Raw genomic sequence first — 25,707 nt, 5'->3', positions numbered from 1 at the left:
TTTTCTTTCTTTTTTCCGTGTGTGTGTGTGTGTGTGTGTGTGTGTGTGTGTGTGTGTGTGTGTGTGTACATGTGTGTGTGTACATGTGTGTGTATGTGTGATACACATGTTCCTATGGATGTGTACACATCTGTGCTCATGCATGTGGAGGTCAGGTGTAAATGTTGGGTCTCTTCCTCAGCCACTTCTTCACCTTGTTTACTGAAATAGTCTCTCACTGAACCAGAGTCCACCGACTAGACTGGACCGTCTCACCAGCAGGCTGCAGAGACCCCGGCTGCCCCCCACCCTGTAGTCTTGGTACTCGGGTGCTGGGGAATCCAATTCAGGTCTCCATGCGTACATCGCAAGCACTTCACTGACTGAACCTGTGCCAGCCCCGCCTCCCAATTCTCTTTTATTTTTAAACTTTAACATTCTATATTCACAGTAGGGAAAACAGAAAAACAATTGCCCAAAAAGGGAAGAAAACAAATATCCCACCGTGATTAATATGCTGGTATTCATTCTCATATGTTTTTTTCCCAATACAAAAAAATAGATAAAGAAGAGGATTTAGTACTACAACGGACTGGTTCACAGACGCCCCACCATCTGCCACCTGCAAGCAGGGGAGGAGTGTGGAGGGCTGCTGTGTGTGTGTTAATATGCCCACACACGTGGGGAGGCGGACCAGAGGCTTGAGGGCTGGAGAGCCCACTGTGTCTGGTTCAGCCCACATCTGAGGCCCGAGGCCCAGGAGGCCCAGAGGAGAGGCAGGAGGAGAGCAGTGCTCTGCGTATACAGGCGAGTAATTCAGCCTTCCTCGCCCCTTATCCTATTCGGGGCCTCGCCAATGGAGAGGGCAGCCATCTGTTCAGCCTACCAGTGTCTAGAAACACCCTCACAGCTATACCCAGAAATAGTACTCACCAACTGAGCATCCCCTGGCCCAGCCAAACTGACACATGGAATTGCCCATAACGAAAAGGAAGGTGGAAACAAACCCACTGAGGTTCAGACACGCAGCAGGAGTTGGGGAGGGTGATTATCTGCGCACCCTGCGTTAACACCGTTCCCCAAATCACAGCTTGATAGCTAGAAAATAAAAGCCCTCAGATACAAGATGACACAGAATCCTCAAGGGAGGAAAATGGCCACGTGAATTACATCCTGTGGACTCTGTAGCTGCCAAGCAGGACACGGACACACACACACACACACACACACACACACACACACACACACACACACACGCACGCACGCACGCACGCGCACACACACACGCACATGGGTATGGGTTCTGCAGGCCTCCGGGAGTTTCCCTCTAGAGCTCAGGTGAAGGAACAGCCAGAATAAGCGTGGGCTGTGGAGCCCGCCACTCACATTTCTGCTCTTGTTTGGCCCAGAAGATCTTCACACGCTGGCGGATGTGCTTGTCCTCACGAAGCTTCTTCTGCCACTGCCGCAGCTCCTGAATCTCAGGGTCACAGCGAACCTGGGAAAGGACACAAAGCTTAGCCAGGCCCCCTTCCCCACACCTCCACACATACCCTTAACAAGTCTTCATGGAAAAGCCTTCAGAACCGACCGAATGTACTGTAACTTTTTATAACTCTCTTGCACACGGGGCTCAAACTGAGAGCCTCATACATGCTAGGCGAGTGCTCTACCACCCAGCTACACCACGGCCCTAGTTTGATGTACTTTTGATTCTTAGAAAACACTGTTCTCGGTAAGTTATCTACACTCCAAAAGTTTGTTTCATACGTGAGCACAAATAAGATTGTGAGGATATGCCATGCTAATGGTATGTTGAGAATATTCTAGATTTGGGTTGTCCCATATTACTATAATGTGCAATTTTAAGTTTTCTCCATCTCATTTGAAAAAAAAAAGAAAGAAGCAGGCAAGGATGTTTTAGATAATATATCTTATTTAACCTAGATAATTAATATCATTAATACTTACTTATTGATATCCAAAAATCTTGTCATTTCAACATGTAATTAATACAAAAATTATTTATGGTAGGCACATGTCTCTAATCTCAGCACTTTGGGAAGTTGAAGCAGGAAAATTTTGAATTCAAGACCAGAATGAGCTACACATCAAGACTCTCTTCCAGGTCCATTTCATCGCCCTTGACAGGGTGTCTTCTTCCTTCTACATGTGTTCTATCTGCTATTGAGCTATAACCGGCAAACCCTGGCTGCACCCAGCACCTGATGAACCAGATGTGAGAGCAGATTCCAGGAATCCCAGCACTCAGGAGGTAGAGGCAAGAGGATAAGGAATTCAAGGTCATCTTCCAACCACACAGAGAATTTTGAGTCTAGCATGGGATCCAAAAGACCATCATTCATTCTATTGAGGTAGGAATGATTGGGCCCATTCTAAAGATGAGAAAACCACAATGAAGAGAGCAGATGGAGTTCCAGGAGAGGGTGCCAGGGGAGAGATATGATGGTATGACGCAGTACTGTGTGACCCAGTAGACTCAGAAGCATAGCCCCTCACCCCCTTCTCCATCCTGAGGCCTCCTTCTATCACCCGCTTGCTGGAGGGACTGTTCAGCAGAAAGTTGACTCCAAGCCTAAGTGGGTAACTACATGTCCAGTTTATTCTGAAAAAGAAGTTAAAGTCACTGAATAGACAAGGAACAACCACCATGTCCAAGGAAGTTGTCATGGTAACACTTACACAGCTCTTGGAATTAACTATCAAAGATGACCACTTTGTGGGTTCCCTTTCACAGTCAGCTCCATTCATTAAAATGCAGCCTAGTTTTATAATCTGGGGAATAGTTCTCTGTATTAGAATTAGTATGAGAATCTGGGGAAGCCACACACTAGATGCCAAGGTCAGTGGCCTCCCAGTCAGTGGCCACACCTATCTTTCCAGGGTTCCCATGTGCCCAAGGGGCAGTGTTCTTGTCCTGGTCTTCTAGAACCCATAACCTTGACTTGCTGTCACTGGACAGGAACAGGTGGGGCGAGGCAGGACAATCAGGAGCTGCAGTGGGAACCTCAGGCACAGGCGAGACCCAGTGGGTGCAGGAAACAAACAGAGGCAGCTCGGGGAGAGGTCCAAAGGGGAGCTTCTCCCCAAGCCTGCTGGCAGGGCCATCCTGTGGAGGACACCTCGGTAAGTGTCCATCAGCTTATTCAAGCCACCGCTGGATCTTAAGACTTCCCACCCAGTCACAGCAACTGTCATTAAAGCCACCTACCCATCTGCCTCCCCCCAGGGCACAAATGGTCCCTGAAAGGACTGGGCTGAGTCAGGTTTGGCCATCAGATCCCTCCCAGCCCTACAGCCAATCTTCCCTTCTCTGTTCCCCCTTTCTGTGCAAGGCCCACCTCTTGTCATCTCTTGGCAGTTTTATTTTAGGGGAGGTGTGTTGCCGTTGCTCTCCTGGGAATGTCTATGAGTTATCACAGCCCTGATGGTTGTCGTTTTTACTTGACTGTGGTAAAACACACACAATATAAATACTACATTTTAACTTCAGTGGTGCTAAGTTCGTTCAGAACACCGTGAGACCGCCTCCACTCATCGAATTCCAGAACATTCTTATTGCCTCAAAAGGAAATTCTGTACCCACTAATCAGTACTTCCCTATTCTCCATTCTCCCTAGCCCAGCCACTCATCTGTTTTAGAGTATCTGTGGATTTCCCTATCTGGGGTATTTCACATGACTGCAATCATTTGCAATCATTGTGTCTGGATTCTTCACTCATACAGAGCTTCACGATTTATCCCACTTCTTTGCTGCATAGCCTGCCACTGGGGAGCTAGACAACAGTGTGATTTATCGACCTGTCTCCTCATGGACACTGGAGTCATTGCCACCTTTTACTATTGTGAACAGAGTTCTGTGAACACCTGCCCACGCCACATTTCCTTAAATATTTACTTCCCTATAGTTGTTTGTCGATGACATACATCACAAACAGAAACACCTGTCTGGCCACCCTTCCAAAGGCTGCATTTGTCCACAGGGCTCGGCTGACAGTACCGTGTGGTCTCCTGCGTCGGGCCAGAGACCTTTTTCCTTGACCTTCTTCATTTTGTCCTGGGTGCCATTCACCTTGGCAGAACGCAGCAGCACCAGGCTTGTTGGTGGTTCTCTCATTGCCAGGAGACCCTGGAGCACTAGAGAAGGCTTTTGTGAGCTGGGGAGAGCAGGCACCCATTGACCGGCTAATCCCCCTGACTATTGTCACCGTTAGGAAAGCACTTTAAATGGCAGGAGTTGTGCTCATCAGCAAATTCCAGAGTGCAGCGTGGAATCAACATGCAGCGGGTTCCCTTCCCGTGGCTTCCCACCACTTCGCCACTTGGTTTTTGAAGTCACCATGAGATTCTGCTTGCTCTTCTGGTGTGCACAAGAATATGACCGATGCTATGGACTTGACTTTGGTGCACAAATAAAACAGGAGCTTCTTGATGCAGGTGTCCGTTTTTATTTGTTGTGATTTATTTAGGTATAGTTATTTATTTTGCCTTGTTAGGGACCAAAGGCAGGACTTGGCGCATGCTAGGCCAGTGTTCTACCATCGCTGCATGGCCAGTCTGGCTGTCAACTTTTTTTAATACCCCTGAGACTTTCAAATTCTTCCAATTCTGTATGACTCTGGTGAAAGGCATTCAGAGAACCATGTCAGTCTATAAAGCCAGCTCTGGGCTGTGGAGATGGCTCTGTGGGTAATGCACTTGCCATGCGAGCATGAGGACCTGGGTTCAAATCCTCAGAACCCATGTAAAGCCTGGTGTAGTGGTATTTGCTTCCGCCCATGACCTTGGGCTATACGGCCCAAAGGAGGTGGCGCTTCCTGCCATTGTATGTGACCTCTTACAAGGTGTAGAAGGGTCACATGTCCTGCTCCCTGCTCCTGCTTACAGGTGGATTCGCTCCTGTCAGGTCAGAGGATGACTTCAGCTGTCTACTCCATTCTTGTGAGTGTATTTCCTCAATTTATATCTTAATAAATTCTGTTACTCATTTAATAGACTCATATGGATTGATCATAATAGCCTGGCATGGCCACACCTACCTATAACCCCAGTACTCCTACAAGATAGGAGTCAGTGACAGCAGAGTCCTTGGAAGCTGACATACCAGACCCTGGCACACACAGCAGCAAACAATAAGAGATCTGTTTTAAACAGGAAAGCAAGGAGTAACACTGGAGGGTGTCCTCTGACCACTACAGGAGCACTGTGACATCCCCCCACCCCCACCATATGGACAGACATACACATCATATACACAAACAATGGGAAAGGGAGGGGGAAGGAGACTCTAAACCTGACAGTCCGAGACTGAATCTCAGCTCTGCACAGCCTTGAGTAAGTTGCTTAGGCCCTCAGAGCCTCAGTTTCTTAATCTGTAAAATGGAGTTGGTGCTGGGCAGTGGTGGTACACACCTTTAATCCCAGCACTCAGGGGGCAGAGGCAGGCAGATCTCTGTGAGTTCAAGGCCAGACTGGTCTACAGAGAAAGTTCCAGGAAAGGTGCAAAGCTACACAGAGAAACCCTGTCTTGAAACAAACAAACAAACAAACAAACAAACAAAACCACAAATGGAGCTGGCACAAAAGCAACGCCTGAAGTGCTAATAAAAACATGTCTATGGAAGCTCTCTTTGTGTTACCCATTCTTAAAACCAACTAGTAAAGACAAGAGTGGATTCATCTGATGCTGAATCCTCTAATTGCCTTGAATGCTCCAAATCAAGTGGCTGAGGAGCCAGTGACTCAGTTAAAAGTGTGGTCTTCTCCCCGGGGTTCACAAAGCGCTGAGCACGTACATGATTTTGTAATTTCATAACTCTGGGCTCTGGCCAGCTTGAACAGAGGTTCTGGGGTTGTGTGGGGTGGGTGACGGCAGGGGAGGAAAGCAGAGGTTGCTGGGACTCTGCCCTTCCTAATCTCTACTTCCCAACTGCTCTTAGCTCACTTGTTTTCCCTGCTTCTTGGCCAAACAGACACTCACATAGCAACAGCTGCCATCCCTTATTCCCTCAAGCTTTCCTAATTGCCTCGAAGGAAAGTGCTTAATCCATTACAGCCGCTGGAAGGACGCTGGAGAAGTGACAGGATGGACGACGGGCCCTTCAATGACGCTCACAAGTGCCAGCCCTGGAGTTGGCATGAGGATGTCTCCCAGTAGGTTCTTAGGATGTCTTTGCCATGGCTGACATCCCAATGGTTATGCGAACGGACTTTACATTCGAAAGACCGGTTTCCACACGTGGAAGAGAGGGGCGGGGGTTGGGGGAAGATGTTTGCAAAACTCTTTTCCACTACCCAATAAAAGTCCCAGAGCGCATAGCTAGCAAGTTCCACTTTCTCTTTGGAAGGAAGCTTGGAGAGTTCTTTTCAGATCTTCGGCAAAACCAAGCCAAAGCAGAGCAAAGTCGGCTGCTTGTTCTAGAAGTCGCTGGTGTTCCCTTTGGTCTCAGGAGCTGTGTGTCTAGTGGCAGGCCTGGTTACTGACATTCGCCCGCACTGTAGAATGCCTCAGGGTTGTTCAGTCTAGAACTGTCTGCCCTGGAGCAGCGTTTTCCACAGTGGGTGTCAGCACTTTTGTGAACAACCAGCTTAGCCTGTGGGTGAGGACGACACTTTAAACATGTAATGAGGGAGCAGGGGGATGGCTACACTTGGTAAAGAACCAACAGAGCAAGGATGAGGAGCCGCATTTGGACCCCCAGCACCCACATGAAGCCAGGTGGCACATGGCTGCACTCCCAGCGCGGGAAGATGGCGGTGCTGGAGGGAGATGGTTCCCTGAAGTCTTCTGGCTAGTCTAGATGACTGGGGGACTCCGGGCTCAGTGGGAGACCTTGAATTAAAACATAAGGTGGTTGCTGGAATCAAGGCCTGGTACTTTTCTACAGAATAGAGAAGATTCTAGCTGGTTCTTGACATGCATATATTGAATGCCTAAAATGTCAGCACTGTTAGATGTAATGATCTTTCATTGTAATAAAAATCCTGTTTTTTTAAAAAAGTAAGATGGACAGCAATAGAGGAAGAGGCTCTACATTGACCTCTGGCTCCACATGCATGCACACATGCACTCACATACACATGTATATATACACACTATACCACATACATGTACACACAAAAAAACTCTAATGAATAGAAAATGACACATACACCTTTACTGTTGAGGGCATCTTCATCCCCACGGGTTTAACTTTATGATCTATTTTATCGGCCATTCATGGTGGTAGGTCACCTTTTCTTTGCTCAGCGTTCACACAGTACCTTTTCTCAACTCTTTGCTTTCATTGGGTTATTTTGTATTTTCTGGACCTCTAGTATGGAGGCAATCCTCTCATGACCCAGTCTGGAAACCATGGCACAAGCTGTTCTGTGTACATTTATTATGGTTATTGATGTCTTTAGTTCTCTTGACTGGTTTTATTTTTAATTTTTCATGCTTTTATATAGACCGTTCTTTCCTGATTGCCAGAGCACACAGTGTCTGTATTCCAGCTGCTATTTCACATTCTGGTCTTTGTTTTATTTGGTTGGTTGGCTTTGGGGTTGGGGTTGGGTTTTGTTGTTTCTCACGGGGTCTCACTACACAGCCCAGAGTGGCCTCACGCTTAATATCCTCCTGCCTCAGTCTCCCAAGTGCTGGGATTACAGGTGTTCAACACTACGTTGCTATAAGCCAAGTGTGCAATCTGAGTATTTGGAAGGCTGAGGCAGGAGAAATCTAAGTGTGAAGCCAGCCTGGTCACATAGTAAGTTTGAATCCAACCTGAACAACAATAGAAAAATCCTGTCTTTTTTCCCCCCTGAGACAGGGATTTAACTTACTCTGTAGACCATGCTTGCCTTGAACTCACATAGACCCACCTGTCTCTTCTCCCAAGAGCTGGGATTAAGGGACCACTACACCCAGCTTTAAAACTCTGTCTTTTAAAAAAAGGTGCTGTAATATAATAAATAAATTAAAAATTAAACTTATCACCACAGTCTCCTCCCACACGATGCAGGCTTTGAGATGGCTTTCATTCTACTCTCCATGCTCTTCTGCGTGTCTCTCTCTCTCTCTCTCTCTCTCTCTCTCTCTCTCTCTCTCTCTCTCTCTCTCTCTCTCTCACGCACACGCGCGCACACACACACACACACACACACACACACACACACACACACGCACACACACACACACCGCCTCTGCTGTGCTGCTCTTTCTCAGGGGCTAATGCCTGCTTACATCTTGTTCTACGTGGTTTTCCTGCAGCTCCTTCCTCATGGGCTCATCCCCCTCTATTTAAACTCTCAGGAGTTCGTTCAGGAGGCGTGTTTGGGAGAGGCATATTTATAGCTCTTGAGTGATGGGTGAGTGGGTACGTAATTCTAGGTTCCATGTTGTTTTCCCCCAAGATGAGCAGACACTCCACTTCACTGTCTAGGGCATTACTATGGTTGATGAGAACTCTCTAATTGCTCTCTGGCTTTCCCATTGTAGGGAATCTCCGCTGCGAGACAGAGTTGAGGACTGGGTACTTCCAGTGTCCCATGGTCGCACGCAAAACATTTTGGATGGTCTTGTCTTTACTCAGCTCATTCAGGATTCATGTCCTTCAGTAGCTTCTGGAAATGCGGCTTCTCCACTGTTCACTGCCCACTCTGCGATTCCTACTACACTGGAGCATCTCATTTTGTTGTGCCTCAGTTGCTTTTCCTCCTGCTACCCCCTCTTCGCTTCTCCCAGACCCGACTCTCATTAATGGCTCCTCTAGCCGTGTCTATCTGCTGGTTAGAGAGGTGATCCAAGGATCAACAACCTCTGTACCAGCAAGAATTTGCAAACTCACGGGCTGCAGCCTAGCCTGTGAGATCAGCATACCACTGAAGGTGAGCTCGGGAAGCTGAGGAGCTTTAACAGACTCCCTGCATGACGCTGGTGTGTGCTGGAACTTGAGGGCCACTGCCTGCAGGGCCTCCGGCATGCTAGGCCAGCACCCCCATGCTGAGCCCATTCACTCAGTCACTTTCATCCCTGATGACTGCACTCGGTTCTTCTTCAAATCTGAATTTCCCCCTTTTTTCATACTGACTTGTTCTTCCAGCATGGTCTATATTTTGTTCTAGCAAATCTATATAATCATTGTAAACACACTTACTTCAAACACTCGAATTGCTGTACTTGAGGCCTGAATGTTCCAGCTGGTGCTGGTGCTGACTTCCCTCTTACCTGGTGGTTCATTTGTAAAATTCGAAGTTTGTAACTTTTAAGTGTATTAGTTCCAAATCCAAGCTTATCCACATCTAAAGTCATGTCTCTAACTAGTAAACTTTTTTTATTGGGATGAATAAAATAGTAAATATTGTTGGTCTTGTGGGCCTTGAAGTGTCTTTCACACCAATTCAATGCTGCCATTACAACATAAAATCAGCTGCAGACAATATGCTAAATGGGTATGGCCATGTTCTAGTAAAATTTTATTTGTTAATACTCATACATGCATGCACACACACACACACACACACACACACACACACACACACACAGGAGAGAGAGAGAGAGAGAGAGAGAGAGAGAGAGAGAGAGAGAGAGAGAGAGAGAGAGAGAGAGAGGAGAAACTTTACTTGCAGCCAGACCAGATGGCACAGGTCTATAATCCCAGCTACTATAGAAACTAAGGCAGGACCTCAGTTCAAGACCAGGGTGGACAACTTAGTGAGACTTGGTCTCAAAATAAAAAAGGTAAAAAAGACCATTGGGACTGTAGGTCAAAGGTGGAGTACTTGCCTTGCATGCATGAGGCCATAGGTTCAATCTCAAGTGCTACAAAACAACTTTATTTAATAAAGAATAAAACCCAAAGAACAAGACTGGGAGTGGTGGCACACACCTTTTATCCCAGCACTCGGAATGCAGGGGCGGGTGAATCTCTGAGTTCGAGGCCAGTATGGTCTACAGAGCAAGTTCCAGGATGGCCAGGGCTAGTTACATAGAAAAACCTTGTCTTAAAAAACAATACAAACAAACAAAAACCCAAATCATAGACAGTGGACTGGACATAGTCCTTCGAGTACAGTTTGCGAACCTCTGCCTTGACGCCTGTGTGGGCATTAAAACTGCAGCCCCAGCTTCCCATGCTGCCTCTTCCAGCTCTTTCTAACTAATGATTTGAAACATTTTTCTAAGCTCAATAAATGACACTGGTATCACCTGGATTCTGTAGAAACAGACCCTTGGGGGTACGAATGCATGCCAGTGGGGCAGAACAAGACCTGAAGAACTGCCAGTGATCCCAATGAGCTCAAGTCGGGGCCACCCTGCTTCCCTGGAAGAGAACGCCAGGAATGAACTTAATGTTACAAACCCCGCGCTGACATCTGTACAGCTTGGCTGTTTCAGTTCCTACATGAATACCATGCTGATTATTGCAAATCCTTCCAATGTGAGTCAAGGGAGATTTCTTGGGCTGTTAGCCTGTGGTCAGGAAGGCAGGATCTGGGTGACTCACCACCACCAGCTGCCTTTCCTGAGGCAGTCAGTCACTGCAATGCCCGGATCTGAGAAGGCCTTCTCCCAGGAAGCCACACCTATTTTTCTACTGAAGTCCCTCTCAAGGGGGAATGGGGGAACAGCAGGACACAGCACATACTTGAAAGAAATGGAAATTCCCCCACATCTCCATGATGACAGTTCAGATAAAGTTCATCCAACTTCTTTTGATAACTAAGTGGCCAGATGATTAGCAATGAATCAGATGTAAAGGCATTTAAGGTATTTCATGGACTTCTCAGTCATCTACAGAGTAAATCAGACCACAGTGTGCTGTACCAAGGACCCAATCACTCACCACATGCTGAGCTTTTCCCTCTAGTTAGTGCTTAGCTAACAGTTGTGGAGCATGTCTAACAAGGGACCTGTGAGCACTGTTTTAGGAGCTATCTACATGCCTACTATTAATTCTCAGAAGAAATCTATGAGGTATGCAGTATTGCCACTCCTTTTTCAAAGAGAAAACTGAGCCTCAGATGGGCAAATAATGCCTCTAATTTAGTCTGTATTGTAGCCCTTGAGCTCAAGCAGCAACAATAAAAACTATCAACGCTGAGTGTTGCCATTCAATTCCTGATATAAGCAATGGCTTCAGAGTTGTCCTAATGCAAGGTCAAGTTTGAAAGCCAGTGCCTCCTCTGTTGGGGCTCTCAAACGGTGTTCTTCAGACTGCCAGTGTTCCTGGTTCCTGAGAACCTGTTTGATATGCAGGTTCTCAGGACCCGCCCAGCCCTCCTGAGTCTGGGGGATGGGCCCTGCCGTCTGTGAAAAGTTCTGGTGCAGGCTAAAGATGGAGAACCCTTGCATAGCTGGGCGTGGTGATGTGGGTCGATAGCCCTAGCACTCAGGAATTGAGGCAAGTGTGGGTTTGAGGACAGCCTGGGCTACATAACGTGACACTGTCTCAAAATAAGTAAATAAATATAGAGCTGGAGATACAGCCTAGGGGTAGAGCACTGGCCTGGCAAGCCTGAGGCTCTGGGGTCTGTCCTTAGTACTGGGGACAAGAGAGAGGAAAAAGAAGGAAAGCTCCTGCACTGTACCCTTGGTGAGTCACCTGGGTTCTTATCTAAAAAACAAACAATAATAACAAAATCCATTGTCACTCTTATCATTAAAGGATGGACTCTGGAGCTGGATGTACTACTCGGTTGGTTGAGTTCTTACTTAGCACAAAGCTCTGGTTCCTGGATTTGATTTCCAGCTCCAAATAAAACAGATTTGGTGTTGTATTATAATCCAGACTAAAGGTAGAGGCAGGAGGGTCACAAAGTTCAAGGCCATCTTTGGCTGCATGAGCCCCACCCCCATATACATATGGGAGTCTATCCCCTACCTTTGAATCCATGCAACCTCATGGCTTGCTCTGACCAACAGAAGGAAACGGAACTGCTGCTGTGTAAATTTTACAATCTATGTTATTCACCCAAAGAAACTCAACCACAGCAGTGAAACTGACCTGTGAACTTTTACCTTTAAAGGAAAGTGCTCCTGAGAGGCAGAGAAGGTCAGCTACCAGGGTGCCAAGCAGAATGCCGGGCACCTGATTTTCTGGTCTCTTCTTGCCAAGCTGCGCAGAGCAGACCCATTAGAAGTCCCCACTAATGTATTCTCTGCTGTCGCCATACAACGGTATTCAACTTTTTGACATTGGAACATGACATTGAGATTTGTAAATGTGATGGACTTCATTCACTGCTGTCTGGATATACATGACCCTTAGGCTGCAAGCTAGGCATGCTTGAAAGCTGAAAGGTCTTTATCATTTGCTTGTTGTTTGTTTTGAGACAAGTTCTCACTGTGTGGTAGCCCAGGCTAGACTCTTATCTCCTAATACTCTTTCCTCAGACTTTTGAGTGTTCAAATTTTGAGACATGTTCTCATGTAGTCTAGGCTGGCCTTGATTGAACTCAATATGTAGCCAAGGGTGGCCTTAAACTTCTGATCTTCCTGCCTCCACCTCCCAAGTGTTGGGATTACAGATATATGCCACCATGGCCTTGTTTTATCTGGTTCTAGGGATTGAACCTGGGACATCATACATGCTAGGCAAGCACTCTACCAACTGGGCTACACCCCCAGCCCTTGAAGAAATTCTCAATAACTTTGAACAAAGGACATTTTCATGTTACACTCTGCCTTGTAGATGATCTAGCTAGTCTTGGCCTTACATGTTTTTCTTGTTTACTCTCCATCTCAACACTCCGAACTAGAATTCAGTATTATTGTTAGCTACATTTTGTAGATGACAAAGTGAGGCTCCAAGAAGTTCAATGCTAAATCAAGGAACATGGCAAAGGAGGTAGATAGCACTAGGGTTCTGAAGCCCAAATATCTATACCAGCCCCTGCACTGATGATGTAGGTGGAGTTTTTCTGTCCCAAAGCCACTTTCAAATAATCACTCAGAGGCTTAATATTAATCACAAATGCTCAGCCAATAGCTCAGGCTTGTTACTACCTAACTCTTTTTTTTTTTTTTTTTTTTTTTTTTTTGGTTTTTTGAGACAGGGTTTCTCTGTGTAGCTTTGCTCCTTTCCTGGAACTCACTCTGTGGGCCCAGGCTGGCCTCGAACTCACAGAGATCCGCCTGCCTCTGCCTCCCGAGTGCTGGGATTAAAGGCATGCGCCACCACCGCCCGGCTACTACCTAACTCTTATATTTAAGAGTTATATATTTCTTCTATGCTTTGCCATGTAGCTCATGGCTTGTTACCTCATTTTCTACATGTCCTGCTTCCTTGGCGGCTGTCTGGTATCTCCAGACTCCACTCTTCCTCCCAGTATTCTCTGTGTCAGGCTGTCTCCCCCAATCTCTTCTTGCAATCAGTTTTCTTTTTTCTTTTCTTTTCTTTTCTTTTCTTTTCTTTTCTTTTCTTTTCTTTTCTTTTCTTTTCTTTTCTTTTCTTTTCTTTCTTTCTTTCTTTCTTTCTTTCTTTCTTTCTTTCTTTCTTTCTTTTTTGTCAGAGTTTCTCTGTATAATAGCCCTGGCTTACCTGGAACTGACTCTGTAGACCAGGCTGGCCTCAAACTCACAGAGATCTGCCTGCCTCTGCCTCCTGAGTGCTGGGATTAAAGGTGTGTGCCACCACTGCCTGGCAATCATTTTTTATTAACAATGAGAGTAATACATATTTACAGTGTGTGGAAGGATTATTCCACAGCCTTCCTCCCTTTTTGTTTAATTAAAAAGAAAGGTTTTAACCTTAACACAGTAGAACTATATATAACAAAACAGTTATTAAGAATTACAGTTATAACATCCAGTCCATTTGTACTTGGAAAAATCAGAGAAAAGACTCCATTATCCATTCTGTTTTGGTGAATCCAAAGTGTTGTATCTAATTCACCTTCTCTCCTAACTTGTATTACCAACCCAAAAGATTGTCACTTGAAATAGTTTAATAAGACACTGATTGACTAGTAGCGAGGCAAGAATTATAGGTGGGATGACCAAACTAGAAGAATGAAGGGAAGAAGGGTGGAGTCAGGAGTGGCCAGCCAGATACAGAGGGGGCAGGAGATGAATGTGGCAGAGCATAAATAAGGAATATGGGTTAACTTAAAATGTAAGAGCTATTTAGTAATAAGCTTGAGCTATTGGCTGAGCATTTGTAATTAATATTAAGCTTCTGAGTGATTATTTGAGAGCAGCTGTGGGACAGGAAAACTCTGCCTACATGAAGACAACACCACCCACTGCACTCATGATAACACCAACCCACTGTACTCATGACAACACCACCCACTGCACTCATGATAACACCAACCCACTGCACTCATGAAAACACCAACCCACTGCACTCATGACATCACCAACCCACTGCACTCATGACATCACCAACCCACTGCACTCATGATAACACCAACCCACTGCACTCACGACAACACCACCCACTGCACTCACGACAACACCACCCACTGCACTCACGACAACACCACCCACTGCACTCATGATAACACCACCCACTGCACTCATGATAACACCACCCACTGCACTCATGATAACACCACCCACTGCACTCATGACAACACCACCCACTGCACTCACGACAACACCACCCACTGCACTCATGATAACACCACCCACTGCACTCATGACAACACCACCCACTGCACTCATGACAACACCAACCCACTGTACTCATGACAACACCACCCACTGCACTCATAACACCACCCACTGCACTCATGACAACACCAACCCACTGCACTCATGACAACACCAACCCACTGCACTCATGACAACACCACCCACTGCACTCATGACATCACCAACCCACTGCACTCATGACAACACCACCCACTGCACTCATGACATCACCAACCCACTGTACTCATGACAACACCAACCCACTGCACTCATGACAACACCACCCACTGCACTCATAACACCACCCACTGCACTCATGACAACACCAACCCACTGCACTCATGACAACACCAACCCACTGCACTCATGACAACACCACCCACTGCACTCATGACATCACCAACCCACTGCACTCATGACAACACCACCCACTGCACTCATGACATCACCAACCCACTGTACTCATGACAACACCAACCCACTGCACTCATGACATCACCAACCCACTGCACTCATGACAACACCACCCACTGCACTCATGACAACACAACCCACTGCACTCACGACAACACCACCCACTGCACTCACGGCAACACCACCCACTGCACTCATGACAACACCACCCACTGCACTCATGATAACACCACCCACTGCACTCATGACATCACCAACCCACTGCACTCATGACAACACCACCCACTGCACTCATGACAACATCAACCCACTGCACTCATGACAACACCAACCCACTGCACTCATGACAACATCAACCCACTGCACTCATGTCAACACCAACCCACTGCACTCATGACAACACCAAACCACTGCACTCATGACAACACAACCCACTGCACTCACGACAACACCAACCCACTGCACTCATGACAGGATGGAAAGGAATTGCTTACAGTGTGACAAGCTGACAAGCATTTGGGGTGCATATACCTGAAAACATTCTTGTAGCTGTATTTAAATAACTACAGTAATGATTGAGGGAAGAGGGAGGAGGGGCCTGGCCTGGGATCTGATCCCAGAGCAGCCCAAGGTCCCTATTTATAGTACTGTGGCCTATTTCAGCCTGCTAAATGGCCAGACATTGCCCCAAGAAGGAGGCCTGAATGGGGACCATGGCAACTGGGTGCCTTCTTTCTGGGGCATCAGAGTCCTGCTGGGCACAGGCAGAAGTTTCTATCCTGAGCAAAAAGATGGTTTAAAAAATAACAGATTTTTCTCAAGCAAGAAAAAAAAAATACAACAGAAACCAAGTACTTAAGAAACACCAACCCACTGCACATCATGATGCACCAAGAAATAAGCAGAAATATATTCTTAGAGGAGTGAATGTATGGGTCACAGCTTTCAACAAAGCCACACCCTCACTGCTAGCAGGGTAGGGGTGCGGTGAGAGGTGGGGGTGAAAGGTGGGGGACCACAGGTATACAGCTGTTGGTCCCATTTTTCAGGAAAGGAAAACTGACTAATTTAAATAGTGATAGTTATAGGGCTAGCCGCCAAAATGTAACCCTCTTTACCCAGGCCCTCTGGCTTAAGAAACGGCTTTTTGTGCTGGGGATGATTAATGCTTTCCTCTAATGTTTGGGAGGCAGGGAAAGCGGGTCCATAAGGCCAAGACCAGCTCGACTGCACAGTGAGCACAGTCTCAACAAACAAAGCTACATAGATGGTGGGAGGGGCTCCCTAAAGAGCTATATGCAGTTAATGCTCACTGGATCATATTGGGGGGGAGAAGAGAAAATAGAAGGAACCTAGTTGGAAAGATAAAGCAAATCAACAGGAGTGGGGGGGGGACAAGAGGGTGATGGGGTGAGTGAGCAAAATACTTTATGTACATGTATGAAAATGTCATGATGAAACCAATTAATATACAGAACAATAAGTATGTGACAGAAAATCACAGAAGTTACTTTGACCCAGGAGGTCTGGAGTGGTGCCCGAGGCCCTGCCTTCCAACTAGGCCCAGGGGAAGGTGTCATCGGCAGTGGACTACAAGCTGAACAGCAAGGTTTGCAAACATCACCACGTGGCTTCTCCTTTTCTCCCATGGAAATAATAGTGTGCACCATTAGGTTATTTTTTTGTTTGTTTGTTTTTTTAAGTTTTTTGAGACAGGGTCTCCCTGTGTAGCCCTGGCTGACCTGGAACTCCGTAGACCAGACTGGCCTCAAACTCAAGAGATCCACCTGCCTCTGCCTCCTGAGTGCTGGAGTTAAAGGTGTGTGCCACCACTGCTCAGCTTCCAGATTATGTTATAAAAGATATTCCTGTGGGGTTCTAAGGGTCACACATACCTTCTATGGTACATGATGGGAAAGGTTTCTGCAGAAGTGTGAATCCTAGTGGATGTGGGCTGGGGAGCAGGCTCAGTTGGTAAGAACCTGAGTTCCACTCCTAAAACCCATATAGAAAGTGGGCACAGTGCCAAGTACTTACTTCCCCCAGTGCTGGAGAGGCAGAGGCAAGAGGATCTTTGGGTTTGCAGGGCAGCCAGCCCAGCCTACGTAGCAAGTTCCAGGGCAGTGAGAAATTGTGTCTCAAAATACACGGTGGACGTGGGCTTCTGCATGGATGTGCACCATGTGCACCTTACATATACAAGCCCTAAGGACCAAAGATTTGGGGGAGCCACCACATCTGGAGGCTACCAGTCTCCTCAAGAAGTCAGTGAGATCATGTGACTCCTCTACCCACATTCCAGCAGCCTACTGAGAGCTGGTTCCAGGGGTCCAGCCTTTGAATGGTTCTTCTCCTCTTCTACCACTCACCCCCAGCCCACTCTCATTACCTACACTGACCTTCAAATACATCTAGCACCTTCCACCTCTTTGTGCCTCCACACTTGCTCTGGCCATGAAATGCACCTAGGCCTTGAGACACATGGTATCTTAATCAAGGTTACTATTGCTGCAATGAAACACCATGACCAAAGCAAGTTGGGGGCGGGGGCAAAGGATTTATTTGGCTTACACTTCCATATGCCTGCTCAGCATGGAAGAAAGTCAGGAAGGGAATTCAAGCAGTGCTGGGAACCTGGAGGCAGGAGCTGATGCAGAGGCCATGGAGGGGTGCTGCTTACTGGCTTGCTCCTCATGGCTTGCTCAGTCTGCTTCCTTGTAGAACCCAGGATCACCAGCTCAGGGATGACACCACCCACAATGGGCTGGGTCCTCCCACATCAATCACTAATTAAGAAAATGCCCTACAGCTAGATCTTTTAGAGGCATTTTCTCAGCTGAGGCTCCCTCCTTTCAGATGACTCTAGTTTGTGTCAAGTTGACATAAAACCAGCCAGCACACGTGGTGTGTGTTTTGCTCACCCCTCTGAGGGTTTCCACACTCTGCTATGAAAAGCACATGCCCCTGATGACCTGCTGAGGCTCTAGAACGAAACTGAATAGAACACATCACATAATCTCCAGAGCCCAGTCCAGACACGCTGCAATCTGTCTGATCACCATCCGTGTGAAAAGAGACTCACATTGTAGGCCACTGGCTTTGGGGTGATTTATTAAATGGTATCATTTTGACAATACCCGATGAACTTTTTTTCTTTTTTTTTTTTTGTCAGGATGCTAGGGATGAAACTCAGGGCCTCGAGTATAGTAAGCATGTGCACTATCACTGAGCATCACCCCAAGCATCTCTACTCTGTTTCTTATGTGTGTGAGTTCACGAGTAAGTATGTGCTCCTGTATGTGGAGGTGAGAGGATCACCTCCTAGGTTTGTTATCATTTGGATTTTTGGTTTTCTTTGAGACAGAGTCTCTCACTGACTTGGAACTCAATCAAGCAGGCTATGGAAATTGACCAGAGAGCCCATCCATCTGTCGCCACCTTCTGAGTGCTGGGATGACAAGAGGGGTCTCACCACACACACCCAGCACTTTTCCCAGGAGATTTACAGCTTGAACTCCTCATGTCTGCACAGTAAGCACTTTGCCAACTAAGCTACTGGCCCAGCACCCTTCTCCCCTTTCAGAGACAGGCTGTAATGTGTCTTAGGATGACCTTCAAAGTGAAGCTAGGATTAGTGGTGTGTATGGCCCTTAACTCGTGGCAAGCCCCTTGCCTTGCTCTCCCAAGTGCTAGGATTACAAGTATACACGACCACACAAGGTCACTTCTTCACTGTCACCTATGTGTTTGTTCGTCCTGACTGGCAGCCTATTGTAGGGAGGTAAGCAGGGACTTTGCCTTATTTCCCAAAGCATGTGCAGTGTCTGAAGCAGAGCTGTCTGCCTACTAAGGAGGACTATTAGTGAATGAACTATCTAAACGCTTCTGCTATACCAGCTTCAATTAGCTAGAATCAGATGCAGAGTAAATAACTTAAAAAAACAATTGTCTTCTCAAGGTATTCTAGGCAGCACACAGTCAATTGGCCAGCTAAGTGTGACTCACACAAAGCTGTTTCCTACCACCCGAGTCAGCTGCCGTCTGCCCTCACCTGGGCCCCCGCATGAGAACGGAACTGCTGCTTTTTGTGATGTGGGTTCACCTAGTTGTGTTTCTGTCCCCAGAGGAAAGAAGAGGGAGAGAGGTCTAAAAACCAACACAAAGGGAGGAAACACGCCAGGCCCTCCCTAAAGCAGCTGCACCAGGGACGCCCTCTCTGGAAGGGAAGGAAGCTCCAGAAAGCCCAAGAGCCAACCGGAAATATAAAGAAGCCAGGCAATCAAGAGAAGGAGGGGAGCTGGAATATGTCTCAGCAGGCAGAGCACGTGCCTAGAATGCATAAGACCACGGGTTCAAGTCCTAGCACCAGTATAAACTGGGTGTACAATCAAGGGGTGGAGGCAGGAGGATCAAGAGTTGCAGGCCAAGGGGGCTGGATTGATGGCTCGGTAGTTAAGAGCACTGGCTGCTCTTCCAGATGGACCTGAGTTCAATTCCCAGCACCTACATGGCAGCTCACAACTGTCTGTAACTCTAGTTCCAGGGGATCTGACACCTTCATACCAATTCACATAAAATAAAGTTAAATTATTTGAAAGAAAGAAAGGAAGGGAGGGAGGAAGGAAGAAAAAAAGAAAGAAAGATGAGGTCTTGTTTATACTCTTAGGGCTTTTTATGAAAAAAAAAAAAAAAAAAAAGTGTTCTGGGCCAGCCTGTACTGCCTAGGAAAACCCTGATTCAATCACCAACAAAACCCAGAGTCAGAATAAATGTGTGCTGATGTGGAAAGGTACTTCTGGACTGAACGAAGAGGCAGGCTGCAAAATGTTTGAGCACATACTTAGGAATGCTTGGTACATTGAGCATGCGTGCGTGCGTGCGTGCGTGCGTGCGTGCATGTTCACATGTGGGGTGGGGAACAAAGGGCATGTACATGCCACAGCCCACATGAGAAGGTAAAAGGACGACTTTGGAGACCGGTTCTCTCCTTCCACCGTGGGTTACAGGGATCGATCAAAGGTTTGCACAAGTGCTTTTTTTTTTTTTTTTTTTTTTTTTTTTTTGATTTTTCGAGACAGGGTTTCTCTGTGTAGCTTTGCGCCTTTCCTGGGACTCACTTGGTAGCCCAGGCTGGCCTCGAACTCACAGAGATCCGCCTGGCTCTGCCTCCCAAGTGCTGGGATTAAAGGCGTGCGCCACCACCGCCCGGCGCACAAGTGCTTTTAACCACTGAGCTCGCTCTCTTCCTGGTTCAGGAAAGGAAATGCATCTTTTACTATATACAGCAGGATGGTATATATGGAAGTTCACATAAACAAAGAAAATACACAGAAAAGATACACAGCTAACTCTGAGAAGAGGGTTTCTTGTCCAGGAATGGTGATGTTCCCATTTTGCTCTATTTAATGGGTGTGTGCATTCGAATACGTGCATGTGGAGACCAGAAGTCAGCGTCCATCTCCCTCCATCACTCTCTTTGTTACTTTTGGAGACAGTTCTCACTGAACCTGGAGCTCATCAATTTGGCCAGGCTGGCCGGTGAGCTCCAGGAATCCTTCTGTTCCCCAGCCCTAGCTTTGGGACTGTAGGGATGTATGCATTGCTGTTCAGTGCCCAGCTCTTTACCTGGGTGGCAGGGGTCTGAACTCAGGTCCCTGTGCTTGCGTGGAGGGCACTTCACCTACCAAGCCCCTTCCTTGCTCATCCAGACTCAAGGACAGCCACAAGCAGCTCTGTGCGTCAGCCAAGCCTCCCTCCTCCTGCCAGGAGGAGGTGTTTCAATTCAGAGGGATTAATTCCACCACTACCAATGACCAAGAACGCTACTCTTGATAATCTCATTCTGTCCTAGGGTTTCCCATCAACGAGAGCTCTCCATAGCCCCCAGCTCCACTCTTGACTAGGCTCTCCATGCAGCTTTGTCACATGGGAGAGCCAATAAATGAAGCCACATGCCAGTGAATGCGTGAGTGTAAGGGGGCAGAAAGGCTACCCTGGGGACTGCTGACGCCAAAGTGAGCATCCTGTGTCTGCACCATCAGTCTCCACATTGCCAAGAAGTTCCAGAATTTTCTTTCACTTGTTCGGTGAGGCACATAGGCGGACTTAACTTGAAAGTATTTTCTACATGCGTTAAAATGTCCAAAACATAAACATGAACATAAACAAAACAAACATGTTCAGCACCCATGTGCTATTGTGGTTATCTGTTCTAGTTTCCTTAAGAAGGCGACTTTTAAACAAGCTGTGTGGCCTCCTTGCATTCCTCTGTGATGTCAGGCAGGCTCCTGTCTCAGGGCCTTTGTGCTTGTTGATTCTTCCCACCTGCCACTCACCAGTCATTGCTCTCTCTCTCTCTCTCTCCTCACAGAGGCTCTTCTCCAGGGTCTTCCTGGCCCCCTCTTCTAAGGCAGAACCCTCTCATCACACCCACTCTGCTTGCTTTCTTGTCGTTTCTTGTCCACCTGTTTAACATGGTAGTCAACAGGCATCTGCTTGACTCTTAGACTGTTGGGCTCCTTTGCCTCTGACTCCAGCCCAGCACTACTGACATTGTGCACTCTTAGAATTTTATAAATGAGTAACTGAATCCTTAAATCATCTTCAAGAATGAATAACAGACGAGTTTGTTCCATTTTATGAGCCCTCCTCTGTGATTTACACGGGCACCAGGAAGACTGCACAAGTCTGAGGCCAGCTTGGACTACAGAGCGAGATTCTGTCTCAAAAACAAACAACCAGAAACAAGGGACTGGTGAGATGGCTCAGTAGGTAGAGACACCTGCCACCAAGCCTGATGAGCCAAGTGTGATCACTGGGAACCTACCTGGTGGCAAGAGAGAATCAATTCCCACAAGTTGTCCTCTGACCTCCACATGATCACCATGGCATTCACAGTGTGTGCCCACACATATATACACATGCACACACTCATGAAAGCACAAAAGATGAGTAAGTTTTTAATTTAAAAGATAACAATAAAGACGAGGGCTGGGGCTGCAGCTCCCTGAGTAGAGTGTGCCCTACCATGTAGAAAGCCCTGGGCTCCATTCCCAGTACTGTAAAAGTGGGGGTGGTAAAACATGTCTATAATCCCTACATTCAGGAGGTAGAGGACAGAAGAGCAGGAATTCACAGTCATTCTCGGCTACATGGAGACTTCAAGGCCAACTTGAGCTACGAAGACCCAGACTAAAGATAAATAAGTAAATACATAAAAAACCTAAAACCCCATCCATATCGCTGTCCATAGTGCTGACAGAGTAGCTTTACTATGCCAGGCAACTTCTCTGCCCAAGGGGTGATATTCTCCCCACCCTGCAGTGCTGGGGACTGAACCCTGCTGCTAAGCTAGGGACACTGGGCTACATCTCCAGGTCCTCAACATCAACAACAAAGTCTGAGCCTAGAGTCAGGTGTGGTGGTCCATGCCAGTGATCCCAGCACTCAGGTACATGCGGAGTGGTGCCTTTTTACGGAAAATAGAACCAACAACCACAATAGCAGTATAGCTGATGCTATCATGGCTACCTATAAAAATTCAAATACATTATTTCAACAACTGTGTATGAGACAGCCTAAAGAAAGGTTTCTGTGGATGAGTCTGGTGGTGGAGAAAGTGTGTGGTATCCAGAGGCACTGAAAACACACTTAGAAGTCTGAAAAAGGCAAGTAGATCCACTGAGGAGAAATTCATCCTAGGGATTCAATTTCACCAGCAAATTTCACTGGGGCCAAAATTGCTCTTCAAATCAGAAAGGACATGGAGAGGTGGCCACACACCAGCCAAGGGGGACTGGTTGTAATCTGATGCAAGCAATCCTGCCCTCCCCGGCCCCCCCCCTCCCCCCCCCCCCGTGTTTAACATTCCTTTTGCACAATCCCATGTCTGACTTGGAATGGCAGGGTCTGTGCACCTGCTAGCAGATATCAGTGTCAGAAGGAGAGTCCATCTTCCCTGCAGGACACGCGCACAAACCTGGAGCTGATGTCTGGGGTCCAGTCTGCACGGGGTGGCGGGGGTGGGGGGTGGGGGGTGTTGTCATCTCAACCTTCTTCACTTTCTCAAATTGCAAGGCTTGCTGAGGAGCTGGGTCACACATACCTTTCATAAAATGAATCTTCTCTCTCTCTCTCTCTCTCTCTCTCTCTCTCTCTCTCTCATACACACACACAGAGAGAGAGAGAGAGAGAGAGAGAGAGAGAGAGAGAGAGAGAGTAAATGCATTACCCCCTCCCCCAATTTCAACGTAGCCTCTCCCCAAGTGCCATCTCTGGGAGATTAATGGGGGCAGCTGTTAAGGTCAAGGATCTTGGTGCATGAGCGACTCCCCCCAGGAGCTCATGTTTAAGTGCCCGTGTAAATCACAGAGGAGGGCTCATAAAATGGAACAAACTCGTCTGTTATTCATTCTTGAAGATGATTTAAGGATTCAGTTACTCATTTATAAAATTCTAAGAGTGCACAATGTCAATAGTGCTGGGCTGGAGACAGCGGCAAAGGAGCCCAACAGTCTAAGAGTCAAGCAGATGCCTGTTGACTGCCATGTTAAACAGGTGACAAGAAACGACAAGAAAGCAAGCAGAGTGGGTGTGATGAGGGGGTTCTGCCTTAGGAGAGGGGGCCAGGAAGACCCTGGAGAAGAGCCTCTGTGAGGAGAGAGAGAGAGAGCAATGACTGGTGAGTGGCAGGTGGGAAGAATCAACAAGCACAAAGGCCCTGAGACAGGAGCCTGCCTGACATCACAGAGGAATGCAAGGAGGCCACACAGCTTGTTTAAAAGTCGCCTTCTTAAGGAAACTAGAACAGATAACCACAATAGCACAATACTGTATGCCCAGCAGGACCACATTCCTCCTGTGGACTGACCTTCTTCCCATTTAACCTTCAGAGGCTCCAGTGAGTTTGGGAAGAAGGAAAAGCTGTCTGGCCTAGCAGCCCAGCCAGCTGCCCTACTCAGAGCCAACTTGTTCTTCCTGCCGTCCAGCTGGGGCTGCGCTGTCCATGGGTGACGGGGAGGAAGTGGGGATGCTCTCCCTGACCTTCTCAGCTGTGTCTCCATCGCTGCTCAGCCTACAGCCTCGACACCCTCGCTGTGGTCAGCATCAGATCCCTACCTGCCAGGCTAGGGTGGGTCTTTTCCAAACAGAAAGGCCTGGTTTGGGGTGGGGACAGGTTAAATAAACCAAGTGGAAAAGACTCGAATGCCCATTGCCTGTGACTTAAAGTCCTCAGAATGCCCTGTCTTTTAGGCAGCCAGAGGGTCCTAGGCAGCCAGAGGGTCCTAGGCAGCCAGAGGGTCCCATGTCTAAGATCAAAATGTTCACAGAACTTGAGGCCTGGTATTCTATATATATATATATATGCATGCACATATTTATATATATAATATTACATACATATATATATACATATATATATACATACATATATATATATATATAGTGTGTGTGTGTGTGTGTGTGTGTGTGTGTGTGTGTGTGTGTGTGTGTGTTCCTGTGCATGTGGGTGCCCTTGGAGGCTAGGAAAGGGTGTTGGATTCCCTGGAGCTGAGTTATAGGCTGCTGTGAGAGGCCTGACGTGGACAGTGGAAACTGAACTCAGGCCTTCTGCAAGATAGCAAGTGCTCTTAACCACTGAGCTCTCTGTCCAGCCCGTATCTGTAGTATTATTTTGAATTATTATTTGTAGTACTGGACTAGACATGCTCTGTGTTTACTATTTTTGGTGTCTGAATATTACTGTATTGACTATTTATCTGTACCACACACCTTACTAAATCTAAATTCTACACAGCTTCAAGAAGAAAATCCACAGACCCTGGGCCAAAGGGTCATTTCTAGATCACACAGATGCCTCTCCCCTACCTCAGCTGGCCTCCAGCTATTGAGGGAAGGGAGGGCCATAAACCTAGAGATGGGAGCTGCCAAGGCCAGTGGGGTTAAATAAAGAATGGTAGAGCAAACAGCCACTCAACCCCAATGCCCAAGCTTCTCAAAGCTTCAGAGGTGGGCAATCTATGGGCCTGAATGACAACCTTTGAGAGCTGAACAATGCACAACCTACACACGGAGCAAGGGCCCACTCTTCCTGTTTTCTTCAGCATGCCGTCCTTAGAACTCCACTGACCCCAGGCACGCTTCAGGCTCCCTCCCCACCTCTGCCTTCCTCCCTCCCCTGAGCCATCCAAACTTGGGGGAATACACTGCTAGTGAGCAGCTGGGCATGTCTCATGGTGAGACTCTGGCCTCTCCGGAATAATTTAGCGATGAGAAGTGGTGGTGGAGGATGTTTAATCCCTAAGCTATGAACGCCACCCACCACCAGCAATTAACCTTATGGACAGAATCAGTTGAGTGTATGCAATGACATTCTGCTTAAATTGCAACTTACAAAGCAGACAAAAATAGATGTTGGACTGCTTATGGGTCAACAGATTATAATTCAAGTTATCCACAAAAATAAAACATAGGTGCGTATCACAGAACCATCAACATTCATAGGGTGGATCTTTGTGTGCTGACAAGGCAAGTTATTCCCAATATGTCAGGAAGAGGAGAGCATGGGCCCAGTGCAGTATTTTAAAACAAAGGAAAATTTCCCATATGAATAAGAAAATTCTAGGAGGCTAAGTACCAATCAGTGATCTACATTGTTTATTTTTTCCATAAT

The 25,707-nt window shown here is 47.0% G+C and overlaps 1 protein-coding gene across 2 annotated transcripts in view; it reads right to left on the bottom strand.

Moving 5' to 3' along the window:
- The window catches only part of Iqck (IQ motif containing K), a 122,171-nt gene that overhangs the window by 30,264 nt on the left and 66,200 nt on the right, over positions 1-25,707 (bottom strand). For both annotated transcript variants that reach the window (XM_016004127.3, XM_042282515.2), the window contains one exon: positions 1,366-1,477. In XM_016004127.3, coding sequence (XP_015859613.2) covers positions 1,366-1,477 — 112 coding nt within the window. The remainder of the gene's footprint in view (positions 1-1,365; positions 1,478-25,707) is intronic.

Source organism: Peromyscus maniculatus, chromosome 1 (assembly GCF_049852395.1).
Source record: "Peromyscus maniculatus bairdii isolate BWxNUB_F1_BW_parent chromosome 1, HU_Pman_BW_mat_3.1, whole genome shotgun sequence".
Taxonomy (NCBI): Eukaryota; Metazoa; Chordata; class Mammalia; order Rodentia; family Cricetidae; genus Peromyscus; species Peromyscus maniculatus.
Note: the sequence above shows the minus strand (reverse complement) of the source record. Positions and strands in the feature narration are given on the sequence as shown.